The 17,063-nt window shown below is 42.6% G+C and overlaps 1 protein-coding gene across 2 annotated transcripts in view; it reads right to left on the minus strand.

The window, feature by feature from the left end:
- The window catches only part of DEPTOR (DEP domain containing MTOR interacting protein), a 129,995-nt gene that overhangs the window by 64,318 nt on the left and 48,614 nt on the right, over positions 1–17,063 (minus strand). For both annotated transcript variants that reach the window (XM_073330244.1, XM_073330243.1), the window contains exon 4: positions 16,240–16,363. In XM_073330244.1, the coding sequence (XP_073186345.1) occupies positions 16,240–16,363 (124 nt within the window). The remainder of the gene's footprint in view (positions 1–16,239; positions 16,364–17,063) is intronic.

The following is a 17,063-nucleotide window of genomic DNA, read 5'->3' on the forward strand; positions in this document are numbered from 1 at the left end:
CTCCCAGTCCTGGATTTTCCCCCAACAATGTATGTTCTGTACCGTCCAGCCGCCTCTTGGATAGCCAGAGATATTAGGTCCATTGTCCCTTTAAGAGAGCAATACACAACAGCTTGCCACCTTAAATGGAGTTACTCGGACAATTTAATTTAAATGCACAGGATTAGTTTCAAGTAAAGCATAAAACAGGTTTATTTAACTACAAAGAGATAGGTTTGAAGTAAGTACAAGTAACGAAGCATAAAAGTTAGAAATGGTTACAAGAAAAATGAAGATAAAATGCTTCCTAGTGCCTAACTTAAACTATACTTGATTCAAAGTAAAGTCCTTATCACATCCTTCTAACAGCATTACTGATCAAAATCTTGGCTAATTGGCTAATGTAGCGCCAATCTTTAAAAAAGGGAAGAAGGAAGATCCTGGGAACTACAGGCCAGTCAGCCTCACCTCAGTCCCTGGAAAAATCATGGAGCAGGTCCTCAAAGAATCAATCCTGAAGCACTTGCATGAGAGGAAAGTGATCAGGAACAGCCAGCATGGATTCACCAAGGGAAGGTCATGCCTGACTAATCTAATTGCCTTTTATGATGAGATTACTGGTTCTGTGGATGAAGGGAAAGCAGTGGATGTATTGTTTCTTGACTTTAGCAAAGCTTTTGACACGGTCTCCCATAGTATTCTTGTCAGCAAGTTAAGGAAGTATGGGCTGGATGAATGCACTATAAGGTGGGTAGAAAGTTGGCTAGATTGTCGGGCTCAACGGGTAGTGATCAATGGCTCCATGTCTAGTTGGCAGCCGGTATCAAGTGGAGTGCCCCAAGGGTCGGTCCTGGGGCCGGTTTTATTCAATATCTTCATAAATGATCTGGAGGATGGTGTGGATTGCACTCTCAGCAAATTTGCGGATGATACTAAACTGGGAGGAGTGGTAGATACGCTGGAGGGGAGGGATAGGATACAGAAGGACCTAGACCAATTGGAAGATTGGGCCAAAAGGAATCTGATGAGGTTCAATAAGGATAAGTGCAGGGTCCTGCACTTAGGACGGAAGAACCCAATGCACAGCTACAGACTAGGGACCGAATGGCTAGGCAGCAGTTCTGCGGAAAAGGACCTAGGGGTGACAGTGGACGAGAAGCTGGATATGAGTCAGCAGTGTGCCCTTGTTGCCAAGAAGACCAATGGCATTTTGGGATGTATAAGTAGGGGCATAGCGAGCAGATCGAGGGACGTGATCGTTCCCCTCTATTCGACATTGGTGAGGCCTCATCTGGAGTACTGTGTCCAGTTTTGGGCCCCACACTACAAGAAGGATGTGGATAAATTGGAGAGAGTCCAGCGAAGGGCAACAAAAATGATTAGGGGACTGGAACACATGAGTTATGAGGAGAGGCTGAGGGAGCTGGGATTGTTTAGCCTGCAGAAGAGAAGAATGAGGGGGGATTTGATAGCTGCTTTCAACTACCTGAAAGGGGGTTCCAAAGAGGATGGCTCTAGACTGTTCTCAATGGTAGCAGATGACAGAAAGAGGAGTAATGGTCTCAAGTTGCAGTGGGGGAGGTTTAGATTGGATATTAGGAAAAACTTTTTCACTAAGAGGGTGGTGAAACACTGGAATGCGTTACCTAGGGAGGTGATAGAATCTCCTTCCTTAGAGGTTTTTAAGGTCAGGCTTGACAAAGCCCTGGCTGGGATGATTTAACTGGGAATTGGTCCTGCTTTGAGCAGGGGGTTGGACTAGATGACCTTCTGGGGTCCCTTCCAACCCTGATATTCTATGATTCTATGATCTTCAGGTCCAGACTCCTCCTCCAAAGTACAATGGCTATTTCTTTTATCTTCTTAGGTGTAAGGAGGGAGATGGACACAGAGAGAGATAACTTGACTGCCCCTCACTTTGATAGCTCAGACCCCCTCATAAAGTTTTTTTTCAGTTGAAAGTAAGGAGACATGGAGTCTGGTGGGCAGGAGTTGCTAAGTTGTTTATTAAGATGCAGATCTGTTTGTTCCTGCCTCCTTTCCTTGCCAAAGAAAGTCACTTGATAGCTGATGGCCCATCAGATTTGATGACACCTGGCGAGGTGTCAACTTGTCCTTTGACTTTGAGAAACAAGTTTACCCACTCTCCAGACTTGTCTAGTAAATGCACTTCAGTCATGATTTCATCTTATGCTTATAAGTTCACGTATAACATCGTTACATATGTTTTACCATCATATTATTGACCAATAAGTTATTAGTTTTCAAATGATACCTTACAAGGCATATTTTGTAAAAAGATTATGACAATAGTGTATAAGGTGTGAATAGGGGTGCATTCTGTCACAACAGTAACATAACAACACAAGGAATAAGATGCAGAGCACCCAGACCACTTGTACATTTGCATAGTCCTTATTCTTCCTTTCAGGGTTTTTTTTCTTTTCTTTTTAAAATACAGGTAAGCAAGTTTTAGCTCCTGAACATATAGTCTGGCAACATCCAGTACAGAAGGAGCTGTGAAGGAGCATCTTCCATGCCTTGCTCAGCCTATCAAACACACACACACACACACACAAAACAAGCAACCAAGCCTTTTCAAACCAGCTGTTGCATGAGAATTGGTTGCCCAGGCTCTGCAGGAACCAAACAGAAATTCTTGTTTTTACATGTATATATAATTACTGTGTCTAGCTGATTAAAGAGGCAGACAGACACATCCCTGCAAAAGAGATGCTAATGACTGAATTTACAGGGACACAAAAGAATCTGGAAAAATATCAAGTGAAAAACACTCAGCTTAATATTTCACACCATTCTCTCTGAGCCCAGAATAGAACTGCTAAGGATTAGAATTTGTGAACAAGCAGACATGAGAAACTGACAGTTTAACAAATTCAGAAATAAGATTGTCAGCTGGTGTAAGTCACCATAAATCCTCTGACTTCAATAGAACTAAACCAGTTTACAGCAGCTGAGGATATAGACCTTTATCAGCCAAATTTAAAATAGGTTAAAGGAGGTTAGAGACAAAAAGACATCTTTTAAAAATTGGAAGTCCAAATCCTATGGAGGAAAAGAGAAAGGAGCATAAATTCTGGCAACTCAAGTGTAAAAGTATAAATCGGCAGGCCAAAAAAGAATTTGAAGAGCAGCTAGCAAAAGACACAAGCACTATCAGTAAAATTTTTTTAAATACGTCAGAAGCAGGAAGCGTGCCAAACAAGTCGTGAAGCCACTGAATGATCGAGGTACTAAAGGAGCACTTGAGAAAGACAAGGCTGTCACAGAGAAGCTAAATGAATTCTTTACCTCCATGTTCACTGCAGAGGATGTGAGGTAAATTCCCATACCTGAACCATTCTTTTTAGATGACAAATCTGTTGAATTGTCCCAGATTGAGGTGTCAATAGAGGAGGTTTTGGAACAAACTGATAAATTAAACAGTAATAAGTCACCAGGACCAGGCGGCATTCACCCAAGGTCTGAAGGAATCAATATATGAAATTGTAGAACTACCAACTGTGGTATGTGACCTATCACTTAAATCATGTTCTTTACCAGATGACTGGCAGAAAGCTAATGTGGCGCCAATGTTTAAAAATGGCTCCAAAGGTAATCCTGGCAATTACCAGTCAGTAAGTCTAAATTCAGTACCAGACAAACTGACTGAAACTATAGTAAAGAACAGAATTATCAGACTGATAGATGAACACAATATGTGGTGTATGAGTCAACATGGCTTTTATAAAGGGAAATCATGCCTCACCAATCTATTAGAATTATATGATAGTGTCAACAAGTATGTGGAGAAGGGTGATCCAGTTAATATAATATACTTGGACTTTCAGGAAGTTTTTGACAAGGTCCCTCTCCAAAGGCTCTTAAGCAAAGAAGTCATGGGATAAAAGGGAAGGTCCTCTCATGGAGCAGTAACTGGTTAAAAGACAGGAAACAAAGGGTAAGAATAAATGGACAGTTTTCACAGTGCAGAGAGAGAAATAGTGGGTTCCCCTTAGGATCTGTACTTGGACCTGTGCTCTTCAACATACTCATAAATGATCTGGAAAAAGAGGTAAACAGTGAGGTGGCAAAGTTTGCAGACAATACTAAATTACTCAAGATAGTTAAGTCCAAAGCAGACTGTGAAGCATTACAAAGGAATCTCACAAAATTGGGTGACTTGGTAACAAAATGGCAGATGAAATTCAATGTTGATAAATGCAAAGTAATGCACACTGGAAAACATAATCCCAGCTATACATATAAAATGGTGGGATCTAACTTAGCTGCTACCCCTCAAGAAAGAGATCTTGGAGTCATTGTGGATAGTTCTCTGAAAACGTCTGCTCAATGTGCAGTGTAGGCAAAAAAGCTAACAGAACATTAGGAACCATTAGGAAAGGAATAGATAATAAGAAAGAAAATATCAAAATGCCACTATATAAATCAACGGTACACCCACACCTTGAATACTGCATGCAGTTCTCGTCACCTCATCTCAAAAAAGATATTAGAATAAGAAAAGGTACAGAGAAGGGCAATAAAAGTGATTAAGGGCACAGCTTCTATAAGAGGAGAGATTAAAAAGACTGGGACTATTCATCTTGGAAAAGAGACGACTAAGAGGAAATATGATACAGGTCTATAAAATTGTGAATGATGTGCAGCAAGTGAATAAGGAAATGTTATTTACTCCTTCACATAACACAAGAACCAGGAGTCTTAATAGGCAGCAGATTTAAAACAAACGGAAGTACTTTTTCACACAATGCATAGTCAATCTGTAGAACTCATTGCCAGGAGATGTTGTGAAGGCCAAATCTATAACGGGATTTAAAAAAGAATTAGATAAGTTCACGGTGGATAGGTCCATCAATGGCTATTAGCCAAGATGGTCAGGGATGCAATTCCATGCTCTGGGTGTCCCTAAACTCTGATTGCCAGAAGCTGGGAATGAATGAAAGGGGATGGATCACTCAATGATTGCCTGTTCTGTTCATTCCCTCTGAAGCATCTGGCATTGGCCAATGTGGAAGACCAGTGAGCCAGATGGTCTGACCCAGTATGGCCGTTCTTATGTATAAAGAGACAACTAAGGAAGAATATGATAGAGGTCTATAAAATCATGGCTGGTTTGGAGAAAGTAAATAAGGAAGTGTTATTTATCTCTTGACATAACACATGAACCAGGGTCACCCAATGAAATTAATAGGCAGCACGTTTAAAACAAACAGAAGGAAGTACTTCTTCACATAACGCACAGTCAACTTGTGGAACTTGTTGCCAGGGGATGTTGTGAAGGACAAAAACAATATAACTGGGTTCAAAAAATAATTAGATAAGTTCATGAAAGATAGGTCCATCAATGGTTATTAGCCAAGATGGTCAGGGATGCAACCTCTGCTCTGGGTGTCCCTAAACCTCTGACTGCTAGAAGCTGGGACTGGATGACAGGGAACAGATCTCTCGCTAATTGCTCTGTTCTGTTCATTCCCTCTGAAGCATTTAGCATTGGCCACTGTCAGGAGACAAGATATGGGAGTAGATGGACCATTAGTCTGACCCAGTATGGCTGTTCTTATGGAATGCAGATAGCTGACAGATTTCTTCACCAAATAGTTGCTAATCCAACAAGTGGTGATGCTTGTTTAGATTTGGTATTGGTGAGTAGTGAGGACCTCATAGAAGAGCTTGGTGGAGAGGACAACCTTTGTTTGACTGCTCATGAGTTAATCCAGTTTAAACTCCTGGATCCAGCCTTAGAGGTTTTAAAGGCCTGGCTTGACAAACCCCTGGCTGGGATGATTTACTTGGGTCTGGTCCTACTTTGAGCAGCGGGTTGGACTAGATGACCTCCTGAGGTCTCTTCCAACCCTAATCTTCTATGATTCTATAAAACTAAATGGAAGGATAAACAAAAATATCCCTGCAACAGGATCTTTGATTTCAAAAGAGCTAACTTTAATAAGTTTAATAAAGTTAATAACTTTAATAAGTCAAGGAAATCAGTTAGGGAAGTGGACTGGACTGAAGAACTCAAGAATCTGAATGTGGAGGAGGCTTGGAATTACTTTAAGTCAAAGTTGCAGAAGCTATCTGAAGCCTGCACCCCCAGCAAGGGGGAAAAAATGTAGGGAAGGGTTGCAGACCAAGTTGGATGAGCAAGCATCTCAAAGCAGAAAGCCTACAAGGAATGGAAGATGGGAGGGATGAGCAAGGAATGCTATCTCTTGGTGGTCAGAAAGTGATAAAGGGATAAAGTGAGAACTGCCAAAAGCCAAGCAGAGTTAGACCTTGCAAAGGGAATTAAAACCAACAGTAAAAGGTTCTATAGCCATATAACTAAGAAGAAAACAAGAAAGAAGAAGTGGGACCACTAAGCACTGAGGATGGGGTGGAGATTGAAGGTTATCTAGGCATGGCCCAAACGCCTAAACAAATACTTTGCCTCAGTTTTTAATGAGGCTAATGAAGATCTAAGGGGTCGTGGCAGGAAGGCTAATGGCAATGAGGATATGGAGATAGAAATTACCACATCCAAGGTGGAAGTCAAATCTCTATCCAAAAATATTAAAGGAACTGGCACATGAAATTGCAAGACCAATAGCAAGCATCTTTAATTAATCTGAAAATTCAGAGGTCGTACCCTGTGAGTGGAGAATTACTAATACTGTTCCTATTTTTAAGAAAGGGAAAAAAAGTGATCCAGGAAACTGCAGGCCTGTTAGTTTGACCTCAGTTGCATGCAAGGTATTGGAACACATTTTGAAAGAGAAAGTAGTTAAGGATATAGAAGTGAACTATAATTGGGATAAAATACAGTATGATTTTATAAAAGATAGATCGTGCCAGACAAACCTGATCTCCTTCTTTGAGAAGATAACTCATTTTTTAGGCAAAGAAAATGCAGTACATCTAATCTACCTGGATTTCAGTAAGGCATTTGATAGAGTTCCACATGGGAAATTGTTAGTTAAATTGGAGAAGATGGAGATTAATATGAAAACTGAAAGGTGGATAAGGAACTGGCTAAAGTAGAAACTACAACAGGTCATACTGAAAGATGAATTTTCAGGCCGGAGGGAGGTTACTAGTGGAGTTCCTCAGGGATTGGTCTTGGGACCAATCTTATTTAACATTTTTATTAGTGACCTTGTCACAAAAAGTGAGAGTGTGCTAATAAAATTTGCAGATGACACAAAGTTGGGAGGTATAGCCAATATAGAGGAGGACTGGAATATCATATAAGAAGATCTGGATGACCTTGTAAACTGGAGTAACAGAAATGGGATGACAGGTTTCAGAGTAGCAGCCGTGTTAGTCTGTATTCGCAAAAAGAAAAGGAGTACTTGTGGCACCTTGGAGACTAACAAATTTATTTGAGCATAAGCTTTCGTGAGCTACAGGTATGCATCTGATGAAGTAAGCTGTAGCTCACAAAAGTTTATGCTCAAATAAATTTGTTTGTCTCTAAGGTGCCACAAGTACTCCTTTTCTTTTTGAGAAACGGGATGAAATTTTACAGTGCAAAGTGCAAGGTCATACATTTAGGGACTAACAACAAGAATTTTTGCTCTAAGCTGGGGACTTATCAGTTGGACGTGACAGAGGAGGATAAAGACCGGGGTGTACTGGTTGATCACAGGATGTCTATGAGCTGTCAATGTGATGCGGCCGTGAAAAAAGCTAATGCAGTCCTAGGATGCATCATGTGAGGTATTTCCAAGAGAGACAGAGAAGTGTTACTATCATTACACAAGGCACTGGTGAGACCTCATCTGGATTACTGTGTGCAATTCTGGTATCCCATGTTGAAGAAAAGATTAATTCAAAATGGAACAGGTGCAGAGAAGGGCTACTAGGATGATCCGAGGAACAGAAAACCTACCTTAGGAGAGGAGACTCGAAGAGCTTAGCTTGTTTAGCATAACCAAAAGAAGGCTGAGGAGGGATATGATTGATCTCAATAAATACATCAGAGGGATAAATACTGTACCAGGGAGAGAGAAGAGTTAATAAAGTTAAGCACCATTGTGGACACAAGAACAAATGGATATAAACTGGCCATCAACAAGTTTAGGCTTGAAATTAGATGAAGGTTTCTAACCATCAGAGGAGCAGTGGGGGCAAAAAGCCTAGCTGGCTTAAAGACTGAGCTTGATAAGTTTATGGAGGGGAATGTATGATGGGGATGCCTACTATGGCATGTGGCCCATCAGTGACTGCCAGTAGCAAAAATCCCACACTGCTAGATGGGGAGGGCTCTGAGAATTGTTTCCCAGGTATCATGCTCAGGGTCTAACTCACAGGCACCGAATTTCATTTTTCTGGATGGGTGCTCCACCTCCCACCGTGCTGCCTCCTTCCCCAAAGCCCCACCCTCATTCTGCCTCTTCCTTTCCCCACTCTGCCCCCTTCTCCCAGTGCCTCCTGCCCACTGCTGAACGGCTCATTGGTTGAGGTCAGATTGGTTGAGATCAGATTGGCTGAGACCCTGGTGTGGGGGGGGAGAGGTGTGGGTTGCCTTCCTCTGCAGCATGGAACATGGATCACTTGCAGGTTTACACAAGTGTAAATGGTGAATTCTCTATAACCTGAAGCCTTTAAAGTAACTCAGCTAGAGGTTAGGGGTCTATTTCAGGAGTGGGTGAGGTTCTGTGGCCTGCAATGTGCAGGAGGTCAGACTAGATGATCACGATGTTCCCTTCTGAAAGTCTGTGAGACTCCCAGTCTTGAGTTCTTCAGTAGAGCTGGCCGAATAATTTGGTGTGATTATGTTTTATGATGAATTTAGACCTTTTTTTCTGTGGGTAAATTGTTCATGAATGGTCATTAAATCTGACACATTATTATTCACTATAATTGTCTGAAGAGTTTGTGCAGAAAAACTTCAGCACTGTCCATTATTTTCTTCCAATATTCTGTTATTTGTCATGTAAGATTGGTCACTTCAGACTCATTAAATTGTTTCTGCTCCCTGACTGGGTGACTGGAACTTTGTAAACAAGAAAGCAATGAATGGCTAGCAAATAACCAATAGTGAATAATGAGTCCTTTTGTTCTCATCCAGATATATGCGCTCATATAGGATGAAATTTACTTCATCTCCTTCTAAGGATTGAGGGATCAACTCTCAGTGCTTCTGTGTCAGATATAGGAGATATTCACCTTAAATCAAAAGGTTGACAGAATAAGAAACATCTTGAAACCTTCTTGCTGAACTAATCAATTTTGTTGTTCATGCAGCAACTTGCTTATTGTCTTAATTCACGTTCCTCATAAATAATACACTGAAGGCACAAATCTGCCTGTGATGACAGGAGATATTTTTTGGCAAGCACAGGCTGTTCTGGATTCTGAATATTAATGGTGCTCTCACTCAACAGAGGGAGGGAGGAAGGAGGAGAGAATAATATTTCAATGCAGTAAATGCAACTAGCCACATGAAGGTTAACCAAATATCAACAGATCTTTGACACTGATTTTTAAGAACGGTAATAATAAAATGTGTGTGTGACACATGGCTAGAAAGGGTTAAACATCCTGCAAAATAAATAACCCACAGAAGACATGTGGGGAGATAATGTTTGTGTTTTTGTGTATTTACATATGTATAAGTAGGGGGGGACAATGTAATAAACAGTCCCTGTCTATGCTGTATTCTGATAATTCAGAGGTCAAAAAAAATCCTGTCACGTAAATTAATTGTAAACACAGGATATCTCAGTATTCATCTCTCTTTGAAATGTACTGTGAATGGTGGAGGAACAAGCAAATAGCCTTCTGTTAATTCGTATACCTAAGTACTGGTGATGGACCTCCTTCAAAGCCATCCTAATTACCTTTTGTTCCCTGAGGAATTCCAACTTCTTAAAAGACATGAAATTATATAAAAGATCTTTGGGTCCTGATTCTGTCATCTGAGATCTGTTTAAACTTCATCAGAGAAGTCTGAGTTGCAATACTGAGGTCCCAGTTATGCTGGTATGTCCTGAATATGATATTTGGACATTGGACTATAAACTATGAACTATTTCTGAAAGAACTCTTTGCACCTAGGAAGCTTACTATCTCTGCTATGAATCTGCACCTAAATGAATTGAACTCATGTCTGTATGTATATGGATCTTTTAACCATAATCTCTCTCTTTTGTTTTTTAATACATTTTAGTTTAGTTAATAAGAATTGGCTGTGGCATGTAAGATCTGAAACATTTGTTAATCTGGGAGGTAATGTGTCCAATCCTTTGGGACTGGTAGAACCTTTTCTTTTATATGATGAAATAAGATTTACAAAAATTTTCATCATATTTGATGTGGGTACCTGGATGGAGGCCTGAGGCTGGATCACTTTAAGGGAACTGTGTTGTTTAGACTTCTGAGTAACCAGTAAGGTAATAAAGAAACTGGTTTATGCTGGCTTAGTGAATCTAAGTACACCTCTACCCCGATATAATGCGACCCAATATAACACAGGTTTACATACAACGCAGTAAAGCAGGCCTCCACCCCCCCACTCCGCAGGGTCTTGGAGGCAGGAGTGGGGGGGGGCACTTTTGGGGGCCCCGCAGGCCCAGAGTGGCCCGGGGGATTAGCGGGGAGGCCAGGAGCAGCCCGCTCCACTTCCCTCGCCCCAGCCCCAGCCGTGTTGCTCGGGGGAGGGGGCTTGGGGAAAGGGATCCCTCCCCGCACTCACTGGCAGCAGCGGAAGTGGAGCAGCCCGGCTCCAGCCCACTCCATTCCGCCAGCTCCCAGCCGTGGCGCTCCGCTTCCCGCTGCCAGTGAGTGTAGGGGGCGTCCTTTCCCCAACCTCCCTACACTCACCGGCAGCGGGAAGCGGAGTGCCACGACCGGGAGCTGGCAGAATGGAGCGGGCTGGGGCCACGTTGCTCCACTTCCCGCCGGTGCCGGTGAGTGCTGGGCAGGGGTGTAGATAGAGGTCGGGGCAGTCAGGGACAGGGAGCAGGGGGGTTGGGTAGGGTGTGGGATCCTGGGGGTGATTAGGGACGGGGGGCGGTCACTGGAGGGGGCAGTCAGGGGACAAGGAGCAGGGGGGCCAAAGCAAGTTCGATATAATGGGGCTTCACATATAACATGGTAAGATTTTTTGGCTCCCGCGGACCGCGTTATATCTGGGTAGAGGTGTATTGGAATATCCACCAGCTTTTGGAGGTTTGGCTGCCCCATTCTTAGCAGTTCACCCTAATAGAGTGACCATAGCTGGCCCCCACTAGGACCCCGGTCACAGTGCCGGATTCAGATTAACTTTCTTAGGTCAATATTTAGCATTGCTTCACCACTTTGAAGTAAGAATTGCGGGCATTTTGATAAAAGGTATGAAATATTGGCAATAGTAAGAAACCTTATATCCTCTACATAAGTGCTATATGGCAGGAGTTCTCATCAGTGAGTCAAACAATATTCTTCCTTCAGCCACCTCAGTATTACTATTTCTCCAGCAGTGCTGTATAAAAAAAGTTTACTTCAGTCACAGAACTAGGTCTTTTTACACTGGTACCAATACTGTAGCTTTTGAATGTAAAGTATATCAAATGAGACTTATAGGTGCTTAGCAACTTCTAAAACTCAAAATCTCAGCTTGTATTCTTCAGTTTACATCAAAATAAAATTGTGCCACTGATCCACGCAGAAATTGTTACTCGCACTGAATGTAAACAGCTGTATCTATTGCTTTTCACAGATCACACATTTTCAAATCTGAACTGTCGTGTTAGCGTGCAAATGATGCACATGGTAAGGAGGGGTATGGTGAACCTTTCAGGTAGAGAAGACCTATGAGGTGATGTTATCTAGTCCATCCCCCCAACCACTGCAGGACTCTTCCTTACAATATATTTTCTAGTGTGTTGTCCAGTTTATTTTAAAGGGTCACAGGCACGGAGTTTCAGCAACCTTCCAAATCTTATATATGATATATGTGAGAAGAGAAGCTGCATTTACACATGACTGTTCTATATTTCAGTTTAATCCTTCTTCTGGTAGTTTGACAATTCTGTCTTTTAAATATGACAAAACACTCATCATCAGCCTTTCAACTCATGCATGTCCTTATTTGTATAATAAGGCTGCAGTATGGAAATGCCTATACTACACAACTATTACATACACATACACTCTCTCTCTATAGGTATACTCTATATCTAGGCACTTATTATACCTCTACAACTCTAGAACTTTGCTTCCTGGAGGGATTCAAAAGGCACACATTATTTTACAGCACCTCTCATCTCAAGCACTTTATGAACATATCACCAATGAAGCGTATCTGTCTTCGGGGTGGAGAGCGGCAGCCAGTACACAGCAGACAGTAAAGGAAGAAAAAGAGAAAGCAAACCTGGACTATTACAAGAAGTGCCACAGGACCTAGGACTTGGATGATGCAGACGAGCTAGGCCCTTGGTGAAACAGCCCACACAACCAACTGTAAGTGTATCTGCTTATCTAAAGGGCTGAGCTAGCTCTGCCAAGCTTCAAATCTGGGACCAGCGAGTATAGGCACCGCAAAACTGATGCCAACTGCTAAGCCCTCCAGAAATAAGGTACCACCTGTTTTTTTTCCTACAGCAAGCAAGAAATAGTTGCCATTGCCAGGAAGCATTCTACAGAAAAAGCTTAGACGTTAAACATTATACGGCAGTAAAACAGTCTTTGTCAAGCCATGATACAGGACTAGGGTTTCCAGGTGCCCAGTTTTCAACTGGAACGCCCTGTCGAAAAGGCACCCTGGTAGCTCTGGTCAGCACCACTGACCGGGCCATGAAAAGTCCGGTCGGCAGCGCAGCAGGGCTAGAGCAGACTCCCTGCTTTCCTTGGGTCTGCATGGCTCCTGGAAGCAGCAGGATGTCTACCCATCTGGCTCCTACGCTTAGGGCAGCCCGGGGGTTCCACATGCTGCTTCCGCCCCAAGCACCAGCTCTGCAGCTCCCATTGGCTGGGAACTGTGGCCAATGGGAGCTGCAGGGGCAGCGTCTGCGGACAGGGCAGTGCCCAGAGCCACCTGGCCGTGCCTCTGTTTAGGAGCCAGAGGGGGAGACATGCCACTGCTTCCGGGAGCTGCTTGAGGTAAGCATCACCCGGAGCCTGCACCCCTCACCCCCTCCTGAGCCCCAACCCCCTGCCCCAGCCCTGATCCCCCTCCCGCCCTCTGAACCTCTTGGTCCCAGCCCAGAGCACCCTCCTGCACCCCAAACCTCTCATCCCCAGCCCCACCCAGGAGCCTGCATCCCCAACTGGAGCCCTCATTCCTCCTGCACCCCAACCCTCTGCCCCAACCCAGTGAAAAAAAGTGAGTGAGTGAGGGTGGGGAGAGCGAGTGACGGTGGGGATGGCATGAGAGGGGGCAAAGCCTCGGAGAAGGGGCGGGGCAGGGGTGGGGCCTTGGGTGAGGGGCGGGGCAGGGGGCAGGGCAAGGGTATTTGGTTTTGTGCGAGTAGAAAGTTGGCAAGCCTATACAGGACAGAGGCACTAAGGCATTTTGCTAAATCAGAAATTTTGGATCACTGTTCAGAAAAAAATCTGCTTAATCATATTTCTCCCTTAAACAGTACAATTCACATCTTTCCTTTTTGATCACCATAATTAGAAAAATTATTTCTAATTATGGTGAATCAAAGCACATTGCTTTGTTGTTGAACAACGGACCAAGAAGCTTAGGCCAAAATTTTCAAACTCTGTTGATTAAATAGAGGCACCACAAATTGTATTTAAAGAACCTAAATAAATTTATGGTGCCTAACCTGAGATATTCGAGTTTGCAAATGTGAACCTTTTTTCTAACCAGTGTGCTTTCCTGCGTATTTTCAAAATCTAAAAAGAGTCCACAGAATATAATTGGAACCTAACAACAAAGCACTATTTCTGTGAAGAACACCACATCATACTGTTAGGCCTTTTGGTGAGGATTAAGAGTTGTGTTGGTTTGGTAACTCATTTTATTTTTTTCTGTCAGGGGACTGTGTGCTGTCCTTTATTATTAATTATTTAACTATTATTCAGTGCTTGTAATGCACTAGGTGATTTACAGAGCACATAAAAGACACGGGGCCAGATCCTAAACTGGTACAAATCAGCATTGCTCCATTGATTTTGCACCAGCTGAGACTCTAACCTGTGGTCTCTGCCCTGAACAGCTCACAATCTAGGAATAGGCAAAAAATGACGAGTGATGCCATATGGGGCGGGGGAGAGGGATTTGGTAGATGGGTGAAGGGTAACTAGTACAATGTGATTGCATTGGTGCATGCTTCATGGAAACATTTTTTATTTATTCTGATGCCTTCATTTGGTTCTGAAGTGTCTAGGCCACCGCATGACTTGTTTTTTAAGGGAATAAAGAAAGGAAACTTTGCCAAGGGATGGATTCTGGACCTTTCCCAACTCTACCAACTATGATCCTAAAAATAATTCAGATAAATGTTTTTATTAGCTGTTTCTTCTGCCCTCTACAAGGCGTTGAAAAAAATAGAATAAAAATGTGAGCTTTTGAGGTGTCTGTATTCCACTGTTTTCCTGAGTTCCAAGGCTAAGTTCCAAGTTGCAACTTCTAAATCTGGCCACAACAGTGAAATCTCACAGTTCTCCTCTATCTGAGAAAACAATCTCGAGTGGTCAATTACTGTATTCAAAATAGAGTTTGCCCTGTAATTTGCTTCTTTCAATTAAAAATCAAAGACTTTTGTGTTCTGGCTTCTGTATGTCAAAGAAGTTTTGCCAAAAAGCAATAAAAGGAAGACATTCATGGTCAAAAGTCCTTCACTAAATAGGATACACAGGATAACTCCACAACATTTTATATCAGCACCGCATGGTGCATGGATGACAAAGCATAAGGCTTGTTTACAGGCTGCACCCCAAATTGTTCCCCTCACCCAACCCTGCATGCGCATGCAGCTATGAAGTGTCTCCAGCCTTACCTCTGGCTCACAGCTGATGCAAAGACCGTATTGCTCTCACCCGCTACACCCTCCCCAGTTCCCTGGTGGCTTTGCATCTCTCTTGACCCAAGTTCCTAGTCGCACTTCCCCTCTAATACCTTTAAGGTGTCTGTCCATTTACAATGTTAGCTGCTGGCACAAACTGCTACCCAGCATGCACTGCTCCTGAGGATGACTGTTCTGATACAAACTGTAGGGCAAGTAAGTGCTTCAGAGGAGTTGCCAGCTACTCTCCCTGCTGCATGGCAGTAAAGTTCACCTCCCACTGAGGATTTGGCAGGTTCTCCTTCCTTGTTGATCCTTTGCCTCTCCCTTTGGGTGCATCCCACTACTCCTCCACTGCCTTCTTCCTCTGCGGGCCAAGCAGAAGGAGGGACAGCTATTTGGAGATTCTTTGGCCCCTTGGGCACGTAAGTACAGATGGAGTTGCTGGAATGGGGTTTATGCTAATGGGGTTTTTATTCTTGCCTTTAATAGCTTTCTCTGTATGAACTTTTCATTTAAAACTTTTTTCTAACAGGGAAACAATATTGATGCAACACAAAGTGAACACAGTGGCTCACATGGCTGCTGTATGCTTGTTCCTTAAAGGTATCTAGGCACCTTTAAGATAGCACCATCTCATTGCAATTGAGTGCCTAAATACTTCTAAGGATCTGGACCTTGCTGCCTTAGGTAATCACATGTGTACTGCCTGAAAGCTAGAGCCACTCTGGAATACTACTTCAAGCATCTTAATAAATAATACATCTGTTCGCACTTTTGCACAATCAATGTCAACATATTATTCATTCTGCCTGAAACTACCATGTTACAACCTCCTGTGCCTTGAATGAAAATTAAATTAATTCTACAGTGGACAATCTGGTTAAACTTCTCAGTTATTTGACCCAAGTAATCCAGTGGGATATCCAGTATCTCAGCATAACCATCTGTTTCAACTCTTAATTAAATGTTCTGGACTGTTTTTGTAACTTCTTTTAATATAATCTTTCTTCTGTGGAAATAGTGGAGGCTGACTCAGTGAAGATTAGTTTTTCTTGTTAACTAAAATTAAGTCTACTATTAAGGCCACAATCTGACAGTTTTAAGACCCAGGTTTACACTTTTAAATGCCAAATCAGCCATTATTATTTATTATGTGATAGTGTGCTAAGGTTCCAGTGAGAATTGGAGCCTCATCATATTGGGAACTATTCAAGCATTTACAATTCAAGACAGGAGAATTTGCTATCTAATGTGAAAGAAGATGTTACAAGGAAGCTAATACTGTCAACATGCTATGGTTTTGCATACAACATACTTTTCATATAGCCTCTGTCCTCTCATGAACACCTTCACCTCGTTATCCAGTGGGAATGTTCCATCATCTTTCCTAAAGCGGTAGAAAAGTTTGACATCCTTGAATTCCTTATGCTCATCACAAACTGAAACATAAAATAAGTGACATCAGAAATGATCACACTTATGTTGAAGACCTAACACAATCAGAACAAGATACCAATCATCATTAGTGAACTTAAAAACAGAACAGGCATATGCAGAGCATAGTCCTGCCTCCTCCACCCCAAAATTGTTTATTGTACAAATATGACCCTACACATGAAAGGCTGAGTGGTATCTTTTGGAATCCAAACTTTTAGATAATTATCCGAACAGAATCTCTAATCTTTTGGAGCCTGCCAGCCATTCATTTCAATGGATGCTGCAATAGCGATGCATAGCAAAAGACACCTATCTGGTAAAACCTTGTGATTTTGCACCCTCAGCAAGTTTGCAGATGCCACTAAGCTCAGGGGAGAGGTAGATAGGATGGAGGGTAGCGATAGGGTCCAGAGTGACCTTGACAAATTGGAGGGTTGGGCCAAAAGAAATCTGATGAGGTTCAGCAAGGACAAGTGCAGAGTCCTGCACTTAGGATGGAAGAATCCCATGCACCACTATAGGCTGGGGACCGACTGGCTAAGCAGCAGTTCTGCAGAAAAGGACCTGGGGATTACAGTAGATGAGAAGCTGGATATGAGTCAGTAGTGTGCCCTTGTTGCAGAAGAGAAGAGTGAGGGGGGATCTGATAGCAGCCTTCAACTACCTGAAGAGGGGTTCCAAAGATGATGGAGCTTGGCTGTT

This window comes from Lepidochelys kempii, chromosome 2, assembly GCF_965140265.1.
Source record: "Lepidochelys kempii isolate rLepKem1 chromosome 2, rLepKem1.hap2, whole genome shotgun sequence".
Classification (NCBI taxonomy): domain Eukaryota; kingdom Metazoa; phylum Chordata; order Testudines; family Cheloniidae; genus Lepidochelys; species Lepidochelys kempii.